At 40.8% G+C, this 18,098-nt stretch overlaps 2 protein-coding genes across 16 annotated transcripts in view; one reads left to right on the plus strand and one right to left on the minus strand.

Annotated features, from left to right (window-relative positions):
* Nucleotides 1-18,098, minus strand: part of PRKAG2 (protein kinase AMP-activated non-catalytic subunit gamma 2) — a 452,810-nt gene that overhangs the window by 94,778 nt on the left and 339,934 nt on the right. The window contains exon 1 of one of the 8 annotated variants that reach the window (XM_027840949.1): nt 15,547-15,787. The exons of the other annotated variants lie outside the window; for them this stretch is intronic. Coding sequence (XP_027696750.1) covers nt 15,547-15,687 — 141 coding nt within the window. The 5' untranslated portion in view covers nt 15,688-15,787. Of the gene's footprint in view, nt 1-15,546; nt 15,788-18,098 lie in introns of those variants that run through there. 8 annotated transcript variants of the gene reach the window in all.
* On the plus strand, nt 57-12,599 carry LOC114027093 (jerky protein homolog-like). 8 transcript variants are annotated; one of them, XM_027840952.1, is made up of 3 exons: nt 409-496; nt 5,034-5,110; nt 9,801-12,599. In XM_027840952.1, exon 3 carries the CDS (start codon nt 10,514-10,516, stop codon nt 12,098-12,100), a length of 1,587 nt encoding a protein of 528 aa, XP_027696753.1. In that variant the 5' UTR covers nt 409-496; nt 5,034-5,110; nt 9,801-10,513; the 3' UTR covers nt 12,101-12,599. The 8 variants fall into 8 exon arrangements, with proteins under 8 accessions (XP_027696759.1, XP_027696752.1, XP_027696753.1 ...); XM_027840954.1 differs by having other exon boundaries at nt 10,489-12,599; XM_027840953.1 differs by lacking the exon at nt 409-496 and adding an exon at nt 883-995.

The following is an 18,098-nucleotide window of genomic DNA, read 5'->3' on the forward strand; positions in this document are numbered from 1 at the left end:
GGAGGAGGAGGGGAGAGAGGAGAAGGATCAGCATTCAGACCCAGGCTGGAGGAAGTCCCGGGTACCTGCCGCGGCCGCCCGGCGGGGACTCGAGGTGGGCTGGACGGCGGGGAGGGGGCGGTGGGGGAGGGCCGCGGCCGGGGCTCGGCCTGACAGGGCTCGATTTCTCCGGTCTCACCCGCCGGGGCCGGGTCAGGGAGGAGCTCCGGTGCTCGGGCCCTCCCCCGAACCCCGCCCCCGCCCCTGAGGGCGGAGCCGGGGAACCGGCGGCACCTCCCCGCCAGGCTCTCCGACTCGGTACTGCTGTTGCTGCCGCCGCTGCCGCCACCGCCCCGTCGCGGAAACGGGGTTCTAGGGACCCGCCCCCCGTCGGGACAACCCACCTCCCTCCTCCCCTCCCCTCCGCGAGCCTCCTCCGGCTGGCGCAGCCGGGTCTCCTCACCGCGGGGAATCCCCCCTCCCCCGGAGCCCTGAGGGTCGCTCCGCGCCGCCGCAGGTACCCGGGGCCACCAACGGAGACTTCACACCCGCTTCCTCCCCGGCCTCCCTCGCTCCGGGCTTCTGCCCTCTCCAGTTCCCCTCCCTCCGCTCCCCCCGCCCTCCCCCGGGTGGAACGGTCCGCTTTGCTGCAGTGGTCTCAGCCTCCCCCCCCCCCCCCCCCCTTTTGGCTCCTCCCCGGGGGGGGGGGGGGAAGGGGGGGGGGGGGGGGGGGGAAAGGGGGGGGGGGGGGGGGATTATGTTTGGGTGAGTGATTTTTTTGGAGGGGGCGGAGGTGGAGAGAAGGCGGAGGAAGGGCCGTGGCACGGGGCAGTGCTGACTTGGTCGGACCGCGTCGCCGCGCTGGCCTCTTCCATTTGGCCGGTCCTTCCGCAACCCCTCCTCCGCCAGGCAGGGGCTGGCGCTGTCGTAGGAGGGAGAGCGAGCGAGCGAACCAGAGCCCCTTTCTTACCACTACTCCCCCTTTCTTGCTTCTCGCCCGCGGGTGGTACGGTCCGGTAGGTTTAAGCTCCCTTGGTATCGGGCCAAACCATTTGCGGGGGGGGGGAGCAGGAGGTTACAGTGATGGAGTAGTAGGGAGGCCTTCGAAAGGGGAGGAGGGATAGTCTCTAAAAGGAGGGTTGGGAGGGTTACTGCTGTCAGAGCTGGGAGGGGGAAGACTTTTGCATTTTCTACCATTTCTTTGGAACGGACACCCCAAACTCTTTCCACTGCCCCTACCCACCCCAAATTTCCATCCCCATCAACCCTACATTTCCTCCCAGAACTGACCACGCTGAAAGATCTATGAACCGAGCTCCCCCAGCCCCCAGCCCCGCACCTCTTCCCACTCCCCTTTTTACTCAGCCTGTAGCCTTCCAATCCTCCACTCCCACCCCCAGCCAAGTCCCGAGGGGACCAAATCCATAGTGGCGAGGCCTCTTGGGACCTGGGAGTTTGAAAGTGGGCCCGAGCCTTAGTCTCGCTAACAAATCTAAATCTGGCCAGGCCACGCCTGTTACCCTGCATCTGCAGGATTTGAGGCCAAGTGGAGTTGGCAGGCATCGATGCTGCTGCATGAGTAGCTGGAAAAGCTGGGGTGGGCGAGGAAAAAGGGAAGCAAGCTACCCCAGTGGAAACCCCCGTGTGTGTGACCTGCCCATTTCTCGCCCATAGACAATATGTCTTGTCTTCTTTGCTGAATTCAGGGACCCTTCCCCTGATTCGAGGAGCTGTCACTGTTCCTGGCCTCTCTCCAGCCCTCAGAACCAGTTACATGTAATCACTGTGGGCATCCTTGCTGGGGAGGGGGAGAGAAGGGAAGAGTAATTGGGGGATTTAAATGAATCAGGTCTTACAGTTCCTTAAGACATTAAGAGCAACTTTTTTTTCTTGTCTATTTCTGAGTCAGTAAGGCAACTGGCTGTTAAGTGCCTACTATGTGCCAGATACTGTGTCTGCTCTGAAGGAGTTCACCAACCTAAGGGGCAGACCACACTCAAACAACTATATACAAACAAGATATACAAGATAATTGGAGTAGTCTCAGAGGGAAGGCTCCAAGGTTAAAGAAGATGGGATTTCAGATGAGACCTGAAAGAAGTCAGAGAAACGAAGAGGCTGGAGATGACACATAGAATGAAGTACAGACTGAGAAAATGTTTGGAGTCTGGAAAAGGAGTGGTGGAATTGTCTTGTTCAAGAAACAGCAAGGATGCCACTATCACTGCATCAGAGTTATGGAGTGAGGAGTAAGGTGTAAGGAGACAGGAAAGGTAGGAAGAAGCCAGTTTACCAAGGGCTTTAAAAGTCAAAGAGGATGTTATATTTGATCCTAGAGGTAAGGGAACCACTGGAGTTGAATGAATATGGGGCAGTTTCCTCTGCCCATAGTTTACACCCATTTCTTGGCTCCTTATGCCCTCCTTTCAGAAAAGGAGTAAGATGAAAAGAGTGATAAGTTGAAATTTTTATAGGATATCTTTGTAAAGTTTATATACACAAAAGAAAAGATGCATCTGAAATCTGTTTTTCTGCTCATTGTAAAACTTCCTCTAGAGCAGTAGTTTTTGAAGTGTAGATACAGAAATGACTGAAGGCAGCATCTTACATGCTAAAGGATAGGTTTGTTGTTGTAATACAAGTGAAACATACCCCTGGATATGTCAGAGAATTCCCCCCAAGAGAACCAGAGAGAACCAATGTGATGGGGAGATACCAAGCTTTATAGGGGGAAACAACAGAACTTATCCAGTTTATAGTGGATTCCAAGATAAGCCCTCTGCTGTGATGGAAGGGATGGAGGCGCCTTGTTCAAATAGCAATAGGCTGGATCTGGGAACAGAAGGGACCTCTGAGTTCATGCAGTCCAACCCCTTCTTTTCCAAAGGAAACTGAGGTTCAGAGAGGTTGTGATTTGCCCAGGGTCATACAGGTAATAAGGAGCAGAGCTCAGGTACTGTGACTCCAAATTCAGTGTGTCTCTCCAATAGCTTCTACAGCAAAAGTCTGGTTTTATTGGATTGTGGAGAAATGGTGAGGGTAGAGTCGAATAAGCCTGAGACTAAAGCATGGGTGGAAATGACTAAAAATGATAATGAAGTTATTACATCAGGGAACTCTAAGGCATTATTAGCCATGGAAGCTACACATGTGATGATTCTTTGGCTGTTAAAGGAGCTGGAGAATCAATTGTATTCTAACATAGCAAAATGCAGTATTATAAAATATAGAAAGGGGTTTAAAAGTTAAGAGGCAGCAAATTTAGTCAAAAAATTATTTTAAGACTATGCAGACACAAGGGTACAAGTTCTTTTTACTTCTTAAGCTTAAAGAAAAATCTTAAAATAACTGATGCAAGGAAGTACAATCATCTCTAAATTATTTAGAGGCTACTTATCCAGTATATAGAATATCAAGGCGCTTCTCCTTCCTGTTGCCTTCCCTTGCGCTGTTTCATTGGCTTAGTTAGACATGTCTTCCAGATGGTGGAAATGCAAAAAGGAAGCAGGTGAAATCAAGCCAGTTCACCTGGGAAAGGTGTGTGTGCCCTGTGCTTATTATTAGCAAATCCTTTTAGATAGGATTTCTTATCTTTTTTGTTTTTGTTTATTCCTGGACCCCTGTGGCTATGTAGTGAAGCCTATGGACCCCTCAGAATAATGTTTTTAAATGATTAAAAATGTATAAGATTACAAAGGAAACTAGTTGAAATACAATTAACAATTTTTTTTAAATGCATGGGCCCCAAAGTTAAGAACTCTTGTTTAAATAAATGCTTGATTTAGAGTCTTATTGGGTGAGTTGAAGCTTAGTAATTTAAATGAAGTTTGATGACTATCACATTTCATTTATGGCCCCCCTTCCCCATTACTAGTAATATTCAAAATGAAACTAGCTACTTACCCATAAACCATTGAGAGCTTTACATAGTGGGGCTGTGATGCCTTAACACCTGACTGGCAGCAAGCAGTCCAGTTTTAGGAGCCTGTGGCAAAGTTACTAACTCATGATTTCTCACTCTGGCATTGATACTAGTGTGGAACTGGGATTCTAGGCCTGTCTTATTTTAGTGTATGTACTTCTAGAGAGCTTGACTTCTAGAGAGCTTGACTGCAGTAGACTATAGGTGTTCCCACCCTGAAAGACCACATAAAAAAGTGCTTTCATATAGGAAACCTTTGGTGCAGTTTTTAGGTACAGCAGTGGAAAGCACTTGCTCCACTTGCTATAATCAATTAATATAGAAATATTTCTATCAGACTATCCCAACTCCCCCCTTTTACCCACCTGTTGAGCTTCCCTGAATTCTGCTTTGTATATCTTCATGAACCTCCTCGCTTTTGATAGCTTCATTTATCTCCTGCATTTGCATCACCCTCTTCTGAGTCTTCTCAAAAGATTATAAAAAGTTTAGCCCTGTCCTAACTCCAGGAGGAACATCTTCAAAGCATTCAGACTCTATGCTTGAGCTCTTCTCTTATGGCTGTGAGAATAAAGCAATGCCTTGATCCAAGCAAGAACTCAAGAGTAGTGGGTTAATTTGTGGAATGAACTGTCAAAAGTTCCACCACTGGATCATAGAGATAGAGCTGGAAGGGTCCTTGTACGTCATCTAAGCCACTTTCATCTTTTTTAACAGATGATACCTGAGGCCCAGAGAGCTGAAGGGACTTGCCCAAGGGTCCCATAACCAGTAAATGTCCAAAGTGGGGTTTAAACCCAGGTCCCTCTGATGTGCAATTAATTATTCTTTCCACCACATTACCTCTTTGCATCACCACCCAAAGACCTCAGCTTCTACTACTGAGGAAAAAAGTCAGTAATTTTTATTGACGATATTATGGAAAATGCTCCTTTGTCAGATTCACAAAACCTTGCAAAGTTAAAAATGTGTTGTGCTAATGAACACTTTTTATCTTTACCATAATAATTGGGGAAAATGACATGGCCTTCATTTTGCTTCCCTTCCAAGTTATCATTTTAAATGCCACAAAAGAACAGCCTTTCTTTTAAAACTTGCTGTAATCTCTTTATAATAGGCAATTATCTTACAGTACATTTTCAGACAGAGTGGCAACCTGTTCCTACAGCTCAGCAAGTTCCTGAAAACCTGTTTCTAAGGAAGTGACAGGTAAATAAGAAAAAAAAAAAGTGGGGAAAATGGATTAAACTAGATAAGTCCATTTTTTTTTCTGGATTAATTGTGTTCCAGTTAATATCTAACAATCTTAAAAGGTAAAGCCTTTACATTATTAAGAACACAATATGATTAGCAAGGGACTCGTAGATGTTTACTATTGGTAGTAATACGACAGACATCACTTAAAAAGAGCCAAGCATGATTTTGTCATTCAAGCTATGGCCCTAAATTCCCTTTCTGGGCTTGAGAAACACTTCACTTTCCTCTGATGACTGACTCCATCTTGTACTCAGGATGATACTATTTGGCTTAAAAGAAGTTGTTGCTTTCTTGTTAGCAAGATAAATTAAGCTGTTCTCTGTGCTGAACACACTACTATATAGATACTCTGGGGAACATAACAAATATCAGACATGGTTGCTACCCTCCAGGAATTTATAGTCTCAGGGAGACCAAGTCTTTGCCCATGAAACAACCTACAGATACATTTATAGAGCGGTTTAAGTGGAAATGAATACAGGATGAACTTTGTACTATCTATGTGTTGACAGTGTACTGAGTAGAGGCTTGAACAGTCAGGCAGTCATTTGGAGAATGCTTTGAAAGTCAGGGCTGGGTGTAAACTGGTAGAGATGGAGGGGGGCATTTTATATGAACAGTAAGGTATATACAGAGGCAAGAAAATGTGTTTTTATAAGTTATGTGCATAGAGCAAGCAGATGAGCTCGATGAGTGGAAGGAAGTATTGTCGTTGATTACTGAAAAGTGAGGTTCAGGACATGATTTAGTTGGTATAAGGTCTAGGAAGCCCAATTAAAGAATCTGTAGCTCAGTCTTATGTGTAGGGAAATAGATGTCTGATGGAGGCAAAGATGTTAGGAAAGGGTTTTTGGTTATTCTGCAGAAGTTGGAGACCTTTGAGAGACCATTTAAACTGTTATGAAGTGGTGATGGGTGGTGCCCGGGGAAAGGATTTTGTCAGAACAGAATAGGTGGGGACATTTGGTAATAGACTCAGTAGAGAAAGTGGAGGAGGAAGAAGAGTTGAAGCTGACTTGTGAACCCCAGTGACCAGGATCTGGATAATTTTTGTAATGAGGGAAATTATTCAAGGGTGTCTGTTCATGGTGATGGGAAGGCTCAATGTGCAACATTTCAATGCTCCTATGTTGATGGGGATAGTGGACTTGTAGTGGCAGAAGAGTTGGAGTCAGGAAGACCTGGAGTTCCGGCTCTGCCTCAAAGGCTTGCTGGCTGGGCGACTCTGAGCAAGGTGTTTAATGGAACACCCCTAAGCAGTCCTCTGAGACAAGTTGTAGGGAAGTTTCTGATCATTGGGAGAGGAAGTTTCTCACTGGGAGCTTTCTACACTGATGAAATGGTATTGCTGACTTAAAAAAAAAAAAACCACATTGATGGGATATGCCAGAGAGAAGTCTTTTGATGATGAGATCTGGGGGTAGGGAAGCAAGAAAAGACCTCAGAGTAGTTTTAATAGAATGATGAAGATGCAAGAAAAGAGCACTGAATGGGCATGGTTCAAATCTCAGCCCTAGAATTTCTCAGTTCTGACAGTCTCTGAATGGAGGATGGATAAGCATTTGGTAAAAAATACAGAAAGGCTTCCTGTTCAGTGCCAGTTGTACTAAATGACCAAGTTGCTTCATTTCATTGGGCTGTAAAGCCCTTCTCATAAAAAGAAGGGTTAAATTAAATACCCTTTCAGATCTTAAGAGCCTGCGCTACATATGTTACATAGTAGTAAAGTGAAGGCAGCAGGGCTAACCTGCCTATTTATAAAATTTGTACAATTTTAGAGCTCAAAAAGGTTTTAAAGATCATCCAAGGTGACCACACATTTTATAAGTGAACCCTGTTAGGGGCAGATCTGGGAATAAATTGGTGGTCTCCTGACTCATATTGGTCCAGAGCTCTTTCCATTCCTATTATGTAGATTCAGATCAGGCTAAGCCTTTTACACAATTTAAAAGCAGAATTTTGCCTCAAAATTACTTCTAAAGAATAAAATTATCCCATCTAAGATTAAAAGATTCCTCCCCCACAAACAAGGTTGATGATGTTTTCCAATTGAAATAATTGTCATGGGGCTTTCAGAACACTTTGGCTAGACTTTATGTAGTGATACACAACTTTTCAGTGTGTCTAATGTGAAGATTAGTTTGTGTGTATATATATATGTATATATATATATACATATATATATATATTTTTTTCATTAGACTTTTGATTTCATTGGTGTCAAGAACTCCTCGAGCGAAAACTCCCTCTACCAATGTAGATCTGCAACTGTTCTTTCTTCGCTATAAAGTCTTAAAGAGTTACTCAGAGAGCACTGAGAAGTTAAGTGATTTGCCCAGGCTCACATAACTAGTATGTGTCAGAGGCAGGACTTGAAAGTAGGTTTTCCTGACTTGGAGGCCACCTATCCATCCACTGCAACATTTTTTTTTAGGACATTTTCATATGTCGAAGCTCTGAAAATTAGCTGAGGAAGAACAGAAGGACTAAATGAAACCTAATGTTTCTGTATTCCATGAAACATTCATCAATTTGAGGACTGTGTTCTTTTAAATAGGGTAGTGATTTCCCAAGGAAACAGGGATGGGGGAATGGGGGTAATTTTAAGGTGTGAATTAAATTTAATTTCAATCTTAAAGACCAATTATTTATACATATCTTAGTTTTTAATATAAATTGAATACCATGGAGATGCCCCTTAAAAATACCTAATGGTAGTTTTGGGCAATAGAAACCTTTGTGAAGTTTCCATATTATTTTGAAACAGCAAATGTCTGAGCTTAGTCTTTCTGTACAAGGATTTCAGTTGAAAGTGATTTTTTTTTTAATGTGAGTAATAACCAGTTAAAAATAGATGCATACGACCAAATTGCTGATGTGAGGACACCCTTAAATATAGCCAATGAAGTCTTTATGGAAGGAAAGGAAAGCCAGTAAATGGAGGTTGACAGGATAACAAAAGGAGTAAAAATGTGAATGTAAATAAGATTCAAAAGCTTTGTCATGGAACTTTGTTATCTATGCCCTTTGCCACCTGCTCTTTCTTACTCTATTTTTTTTTCTTATAAAAAATCAAGACTGTGTTTTTAACTTTGCTGAAAAGAATGCAGTAGAACAATCAGATTTCTTTTGATTGCATTGCTTATTTTTAATGGCCTTAAACATGGTTTGTGACTTTTTTATAGCCAATTAAAAAACTATTTAAATATTCCCAGAATCAAAGATTGTTATTCTATTTAACCCCTTACTAACTTTGTCTCATGTTGCTTAATATTAACAACAATATTTAGTGATTTTCAAAGTTAATTAATTGAGAACCCAGGAAAAATAATCCATATTTCCTATATGAGAGAAACATAAAAGTGAGGAGTAGAATGGCTGCCTTGGGAGGTAGGGGACTTCTGAAGATCTTCAAGTATAGACTGGGTGACCATTTGTTGGATGCTGTAGAAGGGATCCTTGCCTACCAAAATTATTAAAGGAATATAAATATATTTATATATAAAACTAAATGTATAAACGGAATAACTGGCCTCTTTCTACTCTGAGATACTGTGGTTCTGTTATACAATAAAGGAGCTTCAGCAGAAGTTGTTTTTAAAAAAACCCAACTAACTAAAATGCAGCCTGACAATCCTGAGTCTTTTTAGGCTTTAAAAGAAAAATAACAATCATTTTTAAACTAAGATAACTTTGAGTTATCAAACGAGATAATATTTGAAATGCTTGGCAGACTTTAGAGTGCTATGTAAGTGCTAGCTATTATTATCATTGTTATGTGTAGAAAGGAGGGATAAGTCTGGAGGTAATCAGAGAACCTCAATTTAATCCAAAATCCCCTTTTTGTTTTAGAGCCTGAATTGAAGCTCAGTTTCCAGGATAGCCTAGGTTATATGCATGAAGAGCACTAATGCAGAAGGATTTTTCCCAGTTCCTTAATATTCTATCAGAGCTTTAAACTTAGTGCATCAAAATAAAAATATATTTTACCTGGCCTAATAGTTGTCACTGCACAACTTCTTAGGTGATCCCTTAAGTTTCAGATTAAGATTAAATCCCTTGTCTTCTCAAAGCCTCAGTTTCCTTATTTATAAAGCGCTGGCTCTCTCAAGGACTGTTGTGAGCAAAGTGCTTTCTAATGCTTATGTGACTATAGAAATATAAATTAATTGTGATCACCATGTAAAACTCTTGATTTTAGATCATAAAATAAGATTCTGTATTTATACTGGAAAATTCTCACAATTGAAATCAAGAAACTGAGTCCCATACTAGAATCTTGATTAAAAACAAATACCTCAAAATCCTCCATCTTATATTCAGTTTATTGGAAAATTAATTAAACATTTTGTCCATCATATCAAATCTCATGTACCCAGTGGCTATGTTAAGCGAGGCTGTGTTTAAGGTAGTATACAATGGGAACCTTTTTGTAATTCTCATGTTGGGACACTGAATTAAGGCATGGGTTATAGGAAATTATTGTATTAGTCTTTTATATTATGTGGTTACCTTTTGGGGCATATGAAAAGTAATATTTTATATTTTATATAGTGCTTTAAGATTTGGAAGGTGCTATTATTTGAATTTTACAACAAAACTTTTGAGGTTTGTTGCTTGTATTATTATCCCCATTTTACAGATAAGGAAACTGAGGCTCAGGTAAATGACTTGCCTGTGATCACAAATGGGAAGTTAGAAGTCACTGACAGGATTTGAAGCCAGGTCTACTTCATGACTCCAGTCCAGCACCTGTCCACTATACATACAAATCAGTGTAAAAGCAAATTATGTTATAATAGGATATTACTACTTTAATGACAAAAGATGGCCCTGCATTTCAACACTGCTATTTGGAGAGGAAAAGACTGACTCAAGTCCTTTGGGTATTGCTCAGGAAATAAGCAGACAGAGAATTGTAACTTTATTGTCTGCCAGTAACATGGAGTGACTAACATTTGCTATTTCCTTGGGCATACTCCTTTAGAAAAGAAGACAAATGTATTAGTTTATACCCTTGAAGACTGCAAAAGAAGATACATCGGGAGGCAGTCTTAACTCCCACCAGCCTTTGCACCACCATCTGGGTAGAAGACGAGGGGCCAGTGCAGGCAAACAAACCATAAACCAATCCTGGTTCTTCTCTTTTTCCTTCTTAAGATCATTAAAATTTGATAGACCACCATATAAAATAAAAATTATCTGTGGACAGACTATCAGGGTTGCTAACTTTACCATTAAAAAAAAAAGTCTGCCCATAATGCCAAAACTGTGTGTCTACTGTTTATTGCTGTCAGCCAAAGGGCTGTGATTCTCTTTTTCTTTTCCAGTGCTGTATACAGACTGTTTTTGACCATGGCAGCGATGAAGCGTAAACGAGTTGTGCTTACAATCCAGGAAAAGCTGGAAATCATTGAAAAACTGGAAAAAGGTGGTAACACAAGGCAGCTTTCTATCATGTATGGAATTGGTGAACAGACCGTTCGTGACTTAAAAAAGAGAAAGGCACAGCTACTTTCCTATGCAAGTAGCTCAGGCTCTGCAACACTTCTGGCTAGACGCAAGTCTATGAAGCAGTCTACCTACAAGGAGCTAGATAGAGCAATGTTGGAATGGTTTAATCAGCAGAGAGCTGAAGGAACTCCAGTGTCTGGGATAATTTGTGCAAAACAAGCAAAGGCTTTTTTTAATGCGTTAGGAATGGAAGGGGACTTTAATGCCTCTACTGGTTGGCTTACCAGGTTTAAGCAGAGGCATGGGATTAGAGAGCTAAATTACCAAGGTGAGAAATCAAGCGGTGATCAGTCAGCTGCTGCTGATTTTCGGGAAGATTTTGAGGAATTTACGGAAAGTGAAAGGTTGCAGCCAGAGCAGATCTACAATGCTGATGAAACTGGGCTTTACTGGAAATCCTTACCGGCAAGGACATTGGCTTTTGAGAATGAACATCCTATTCCAAGCCATAAACTCAGTAGAGAGAGACTAACTGTGTTGTGTTGCGTAAATGCAACTGGTTCTCACAAGTTGAAACTGTGTGTTGTTGGGAAAGCAGAACATCTGCATTTGCTTCGAGAAGCCAATCCATTAAATATGCCCATTGATTGTTTTAACCACAAAGAAGCGTGGATGGACTGCACCATTTTCAAAGAATGGTTTGATAAGAAATTTGTTCCCCAGGTCCGGGAGCACTTACTCTCTAAAGGCCTTCCAGAAAGAGCCGTCCTACTTTTAGATTATGCACCCTCCAAACCCAGTGAAGGTCTTCTCAAGTCTGAGGATGGCAACATCTTTGTGAAATATTTGCCGCCAAACGTGGCCGCTCTAATTCAGCCTATGGACCAGGGGGTGATAGCATGCATGAAGCGACACTACCGAACGGGATTATTAAGAAAGCACGTGCAAGAGGGGCATGACATGAAATCCTTTGGGACCACCCTGACCGCTCAGGACGCTATCACTCAAGCGGTCAGAGCGTGGAACTTAGTGAAGCCGGTCACAATCGTACGATCGTGGCGCAAAATCATTTCTGACCCAGATGAAGAAGGGATTCCATCAGCCGGCTTCCTGGTGCACGGGCAGCAGCAGCAGCCCAGAGGTCACAAAAAGAGCCGTGCTGCGCGCGCGGAAGAGAGGCGAGGGATCCGCTACCACGAAGCAGGCAACCAGTCACCGGCTGACAACGAGACGATGACAAGCGCTGAAGAAATCAAAGTGGAACCGAGCGACAGTGAAGGAGATGAGCGAGAACTGATCCCAGAGGGTCACATTAGCCACGGTGCTGCGTTAAGCTATGTGGAGATCCTGCTTGATTATCTGGAGCAGCAAGAGGACTCACTCGTGACCGACAAACTAGTCCTCCACCGACTACGCACAACGATAAGGAAGAAAGAAGACGAGTCGATGGGACGAGTAACAGTCACTGATTTTTTGACCAATAAATAAGGCCGGGCCTTGATTTTCTCATCTGTAAAATGAGGGGTTTGGACTAAATGGTCTCAAGGGTCCCTTCCTGCTCAGTTTTGTGACCTTTAGGATCTGCCGCCGTCCTCTTGGAGCTGAGACTGATTTATGACCTTGTTCTGTGCTTGTTTATGGAAGGTAAATATACTAACTATGTATGTGTTTGTAGCTCAAAATACTTATATTTTGTGCAAGGTGGCCTATTTTTAAATGGGTCTCCTTTCATTATTTATGTTTTTGCTTTATCTCAGCACTCTCTGCCATCCCTTTTGCCTGTGCCCTACATTTCTCAGGATAATTAAGAATTTGTTTTCTTACATTAAAGTTCTATGACATGTAAATTCCAGTTCACGCTAAGTCCTGGAAATGGTGGGTGGCAAAGATGAGCCATCAATCATTCCGTGAAGACAGGGGCTCAGAGGCATCTCTTAAATCCCTTGGTTTGCTTCCACCACCTTATAATAAAGATGACAGTTATTCATGTTGGTTGTAAGTTGTTCCTTATGCTAGAGTTGTTCTTTGCTAGTGTGCAGAACTCATTGTACTTCATAATAAATATCCCAGCATGGCTAAAGAGGTAGCATGTAACATTAATGCATACAGTAAATGACTAGTGATAACCATACTCATCCAGGTCTGATAATTTGTGCTCGGGGAGTGGTAAAGAAAATTTGGTTTTATTTTATTGTCAGGGTACCACAAGGTAGGAGAGTGAAACAGATTGTACCACACCTGACCCATGGGTGGGCACTGTTATCACTGTCACTGAGGTCCATTTTATAAAGTGTCTTGTGGAAGCAATGGAGGTAACAGGGACTCTAGCTGGGAAGCCCTGGTCCCCATTTTGAGGACTTTGTAACATAAAGGAATCTTTATTTTGGTTATTTCCTTCTGTTGCCCACTACAAAGAGTAGTAGGTGGGTTTTGTCTTTGTATTAGGACTTTATGAATGGATATGTTTTTATTTTTTTCTTAGGTGTGTCAGAAGGGACTAGTAGGGAGGTTCATTCGCTATGATGGGAACAAGGGAACAAATAATCATGCTGATAACTCACCAGAATCCCAGTGCTCTGAAGTATGGGTGGCTGAATATGTTGGCATCTAGCTACTCTTAAAAACAACCCTTTATGAGCCACAAATCAACAACATGGGGCATGGAGGGGATGGAGGAGGAACAGTTAAGGAGGTGAAAAAGCTGTCCCTTGACTTTCTTCTTCCCATTATTCAAATCACAAACTCATTGGTGGAGGCAAAGGTTAGGGGTGTTTGAAGAACTAAAAACAGCTCAGAAAGGTGTGGCTTCTGGGGGTTGCTGGTTTCATGTGAGTATCCTATAAGCACTTCAGTTAAAGTGCTTAAACTCTTAATAAGCACTTAAGTCTTTAGTCATTGCTTTTTTGATGTTTGGTACATTAGAAATTGACTCTAAGCTATTAGTGTCTTAGTGGCAAAGTCTTGTATCACTTTTCCAGTTTATTGTGTTAGACTGAGCATTCTTATTCTATAATTTGAGTGGTATGAAGTGATAATTAAATGCTGTATGACTACTCAATCCTGGGAACTTTGTGAAAATTAGACTTACTTCGTGACTCTATCCCAGTGAATAAATTTGTAAATAAAAAAGTAATTGAGGACCTTTTCAGATGCATATGATGTGTGTTTTTTAAAATTAAATGCAAAGAAAATGAGGCAAATGGAATAGATCAATCAATAAACATTTATTAAGGGCCTACTATGTGCTAAGTGCTGGATTAGAGATATTTGATGAGACACAGCCTGTATTTATGCATTATAATATATCAGCCCAGATGGAGTCAGAAACGTGGTAGGAAACTTGATCTCTGTGTTAATTCACAGAACAATCATTGGCTGACGTGCATAAATCATATTAGTTTTTTACTCTGTGTGGCTCCTGAGATAACCTTTACTGCATTATATACTTTAACTTTCATGTCTACAAATAAATATGCCTGAGGATGAGCAGCTGTCACTTGTTACCCAACTATAAACATGCAGTGCTGTTTGGATTGTATACTAAGCTGCAAATATTGAAGAAACAAGCAAACAAAAGAAAAAGCCATTGCAACACACCTCCTTGTCTGAAACTGGGCTACCATTACAAGAAATATTGAAATGACCCTGTGTTAATAGGAGTTCATTGCCTTCTTGGAGAGATATCAAAGGAGGCTTGTTCTAAACAATTCAACAATTCAATAGCTAACCTTTGCCCATAAAGGCAACACTATTAACACTAGTGTTATGATGTGTCCCAGTTGTACAAGCATATATTGGTACTTCACCAGTAAAAATTAATGCTTTTCTAAGTACACTGAGTGAGGAAGAATCCTGGATCTGAGCTGAAGGAATTCCCATCTAAATGCAAATCAAGGAAACCCCATCTTGAATGCATGAGCAGTTCATATGTGGTCATTTCTCCACTGTTTAATGTTCAGCACTAAAAATACATTTTCATATAACTGTGGTGTTAGTGGAACACCCTTAATCAGAATTTACCAATGTAATTTTTTCTGAAGACATTATATTGGATGGAAAACCACTGAAGGCTTAAACATTATTGGCCCTTTAGGAACTTCATTTTTCTTGACCTAAAAAATTGAAAAAAATGAAATGGACAAAAGGGAGATGACTTGGAATGGAATACATTATGAAATTATATCTATCACACAGGGCTCAGAAACCTTTTATTTGTTGAGAGCCACCGATCCATGAACAAGGGGCTAACCTCCCTATAGTTCCATAAGTAAAAAGCAACTTAGATTGTTTTTTGAAATTGAATACATAAAACCATCCTGCCTAATTTACTTTAAAAATTTAAGAACAGGGAGCACAGCTCTGTTTAGTGCTGTTGTTCAGTTGTATCCAACTTCACGACCCCATTTGGGATTTTCTTGGCAAAGATACTGGAGTGGTTTGCCATTTCCTTCTCCAGCTCATTTTACAGATGAGGAAACTAAGGCAAATAGGGTTAAGTGACTTCCTCAGGGTCACACAGCTAGTAAATGTCTGAGGCCAGATTTGAAATTAGGTTTTCCTGACTCCAGGCACAGTACTCTATTCAATAAATAGTGATAAATAAATTGGAGACTGGGGCAAGAAGGTGTGGCATCAGAAGCAGATTGAATGCTGGTTTCTTAAGTTCACAAATAGGAAAGCCACAAACAGAAATATATAAATCATTATTATTTTCTCTCTTTGGAGAAAAGAAAAGAAAATATAGAAATAGCTTTAATATTAGCAACAAATGTTCTTGCTCTGAGAAGCAAAGATGTAACTAACCTTGCTCTTTGGGGGAAAATAGCTCCTCTTACATTTAAGTTTTTAAAAGGGATAAAACTGCCAGAATTTAAAAGTCATATAACAGTTTTTAATTCCTATCTAAAATTTGCATATATAAGGAGGGGAAGTACCTTCATGAAGTACTCTCTGCATCTTGTGGCCTTCGAAAGTACCACTAGTATTGATAGTTGAGCTGTATTTTTCCAACTGCAAGGATAAATGGGAGTTACTGGTTCTTGCTTCAGGGCCAGATTCAGCTCATGCCTATTCATACCTGTCCTAGTCTTTATAGCTTCTATAACATTTCCTGGTTGGTCTAAATTCTTCAACCTTAAAATTTTTCTTCAAAATTTAGAGGTAGGAACTTCACTGTGGCAAGAGTTAAGAAATAGTGTTCTCTTTAGAACAGGTTGAACACTTGATAGTTTTGGTGTAATTTTCCTAAAGATCACATGTTGAGCCTCTCTTCATCTCTGTCCCCTTAAATATGTTTTAAATATGTATGGGTAAATAGGAAATACTTAAAGGCAAGTTTATGAATGAAATTCATAGTTATAATTCTATCCCATCTGATGTTATGCTGCATCTTATACATGTCAGGATTTTGACTCCTAGATTATTGATTATTTATTCAAGTCACTGAAAGGTTTATTTATCAATAATTCTCCCCCTGCTGCTCATAAAACTTTTCATCTTTGCATGGTCTCCTTAGAAGGGCTAATGAAATTTACAAATTATTTTGACCAGTGTATCTTTAATGACTGATTAATATTAATTGTATTAATTTGTTGATAATTAATATATTGTGAATATTACTTTTATGTCAGAATCTGTTGCATAATTAGCAAAAGAGCTCTAGTTCCTTGTTAAACTAGTCTCTAACTTAATTTTCTTTGTGAAGAATATGTTTGCAGGGAAATGATGATTCATTACAATCTACAGAGTGGGTAGGATATAGTTGTTTGTATATATGTGTCCAGGCAAAGCCACCCTGAAAATCATGAGTCCTTGGGAACATTTTAAATTGTCTGGCCCTTGCCCCTGAACTATTCATAACACTTATTTTTTCATAATTTGAGTTGCCCAGACTAGCTAAAAAGAACTAACTCCACTCACAACAGAAATGCAAAAGACTTTGGGGAAACTGGATACAAATGAAGAGAATCAAGTTACTTGAGATTATTGATTTGTCATGACTCTCTTGGCTTCAGTTTACTCAACTGTAAAGTGAAGAGCTGGGATCAAGTGATTTCTGAAGTCTCTTTAGCTCTTACGTTCTTAGAATTCTTCCTCCCTCTGCTAGATGTGATATGTGTTAGCCTGGCAGAGCAAATTTTATGATAGCCACAGTAGCTGTGTCAATGGAATAAAAAAAAAATCAAGCCCACGCAAACATTTACTAGTTTATCCGAGATATATCAGGGTAATTGCAATGTTTCATCTGGCTGAAGGAAACATTAGTAGCATAAACAAGCAATATTTATGTTCCTTCTCTCAAATATCCCTTGGCTACAGAGAAAACTGAAGAAATCAAGAAAATTTTACTAGACTGAGCCTCATGAGGGCAGAAACTATGCCTTGTGTATTTCCCCACAGCACAAGTAATACTTAATTGATTTGCTGAAGTGAATTCAATCATCTTGGAAATGCTTTTGGAGGGCTATAAAAGGTAACATCAAAGACTCTTAGAAACTACATCTATGTGGATAAGCATATACACAGTACTCAACAAGTTGTTGTTCAGTTGTGTCCTACTCTTTGTGATCCCATTTGGGGTTTTCTTGGCAAAGATATTGGAGTGGTTTGCCATTTCCTTCTCCAGCTCATTTTACACATGAGGAAACTAAGGCAAACAGGGTTAAGAGACCTGCCCAGGGTCACAGCTACTAAGTGTGTGAGTCCAGATTTGAACTCAGGAAGATGAGTCTGCCTGACCCCAGGCTTGGCACTATCCACTGTACCACCTAGTTCCTGTACCCCACAAGTTATTAAGTGCTTAATAAATATTTGCTGACTGACTGCTTTCAGAGGCTCTGAGGAAACTTTTAATTATTGATTCATTTGTGTAATTTCTGTTTTTCCAGAGCTTTTGCTAGATGGGACATTAAGGTCATTCAGAACCAGTTGGAAGTTGTCAGTAAACTTTGAAAAAGGGTTGACAGAAATTATTGATTAAGGCACCTCTGACTTGGAATGAATGAATAAAAAAGTGTAAATTTTAAATGGATAAACCAAAAAATAAACCCCTTGGAAGAGAAAATGTAAAATGTTAAGAGCTGTGTTTGATGACTTTAAAGCAAGGGTTCTTAATTTTTTTTGTGGGTCATGGACCTCTTTGGTGAAGTCTAAAGACCCCTTCTCAGAAGAATACTATTAAATGCATAAAATTCATAGGTCATTTATGCTGAATGCCAATTACGTTGAAATGCTATTATTGATTTTTTTTTAAGCAAGTTCACAAACCTTAGGTGAAAAACCTCCGCTTTAAATAATGGCAGAACTAGTTTCCCTAAGGGCTTCTCATATGTTCCACTGGTATCTCTGAAATTCTGGAGGAGGCTCAGAAGAAATGGGGGAGGATTCCCTTTGGACAACTTAAGACAGAATAAGTGCCAACAAATGACTTGTACTTTCAAGCTGATCCATGCCCCTTGGCAGGGCGAGTCATTCTCCCGAAGGCTCT

This window comes from Vombatus ursinus, unplaced genomic scaffold (genome assembly GCF_900497805.2).
Source record: "Vombatus ursinus unplaced genomic scaffold, bare-nosed wombat genome assembly UNPS02014852.1, whole genome shotgun sequence".
NCBI lineage: Eukaryota > Metazoa > Chordata > Mammalia > Diprotodontia > Vombatidae > Vombatus > Vombatus ursinus.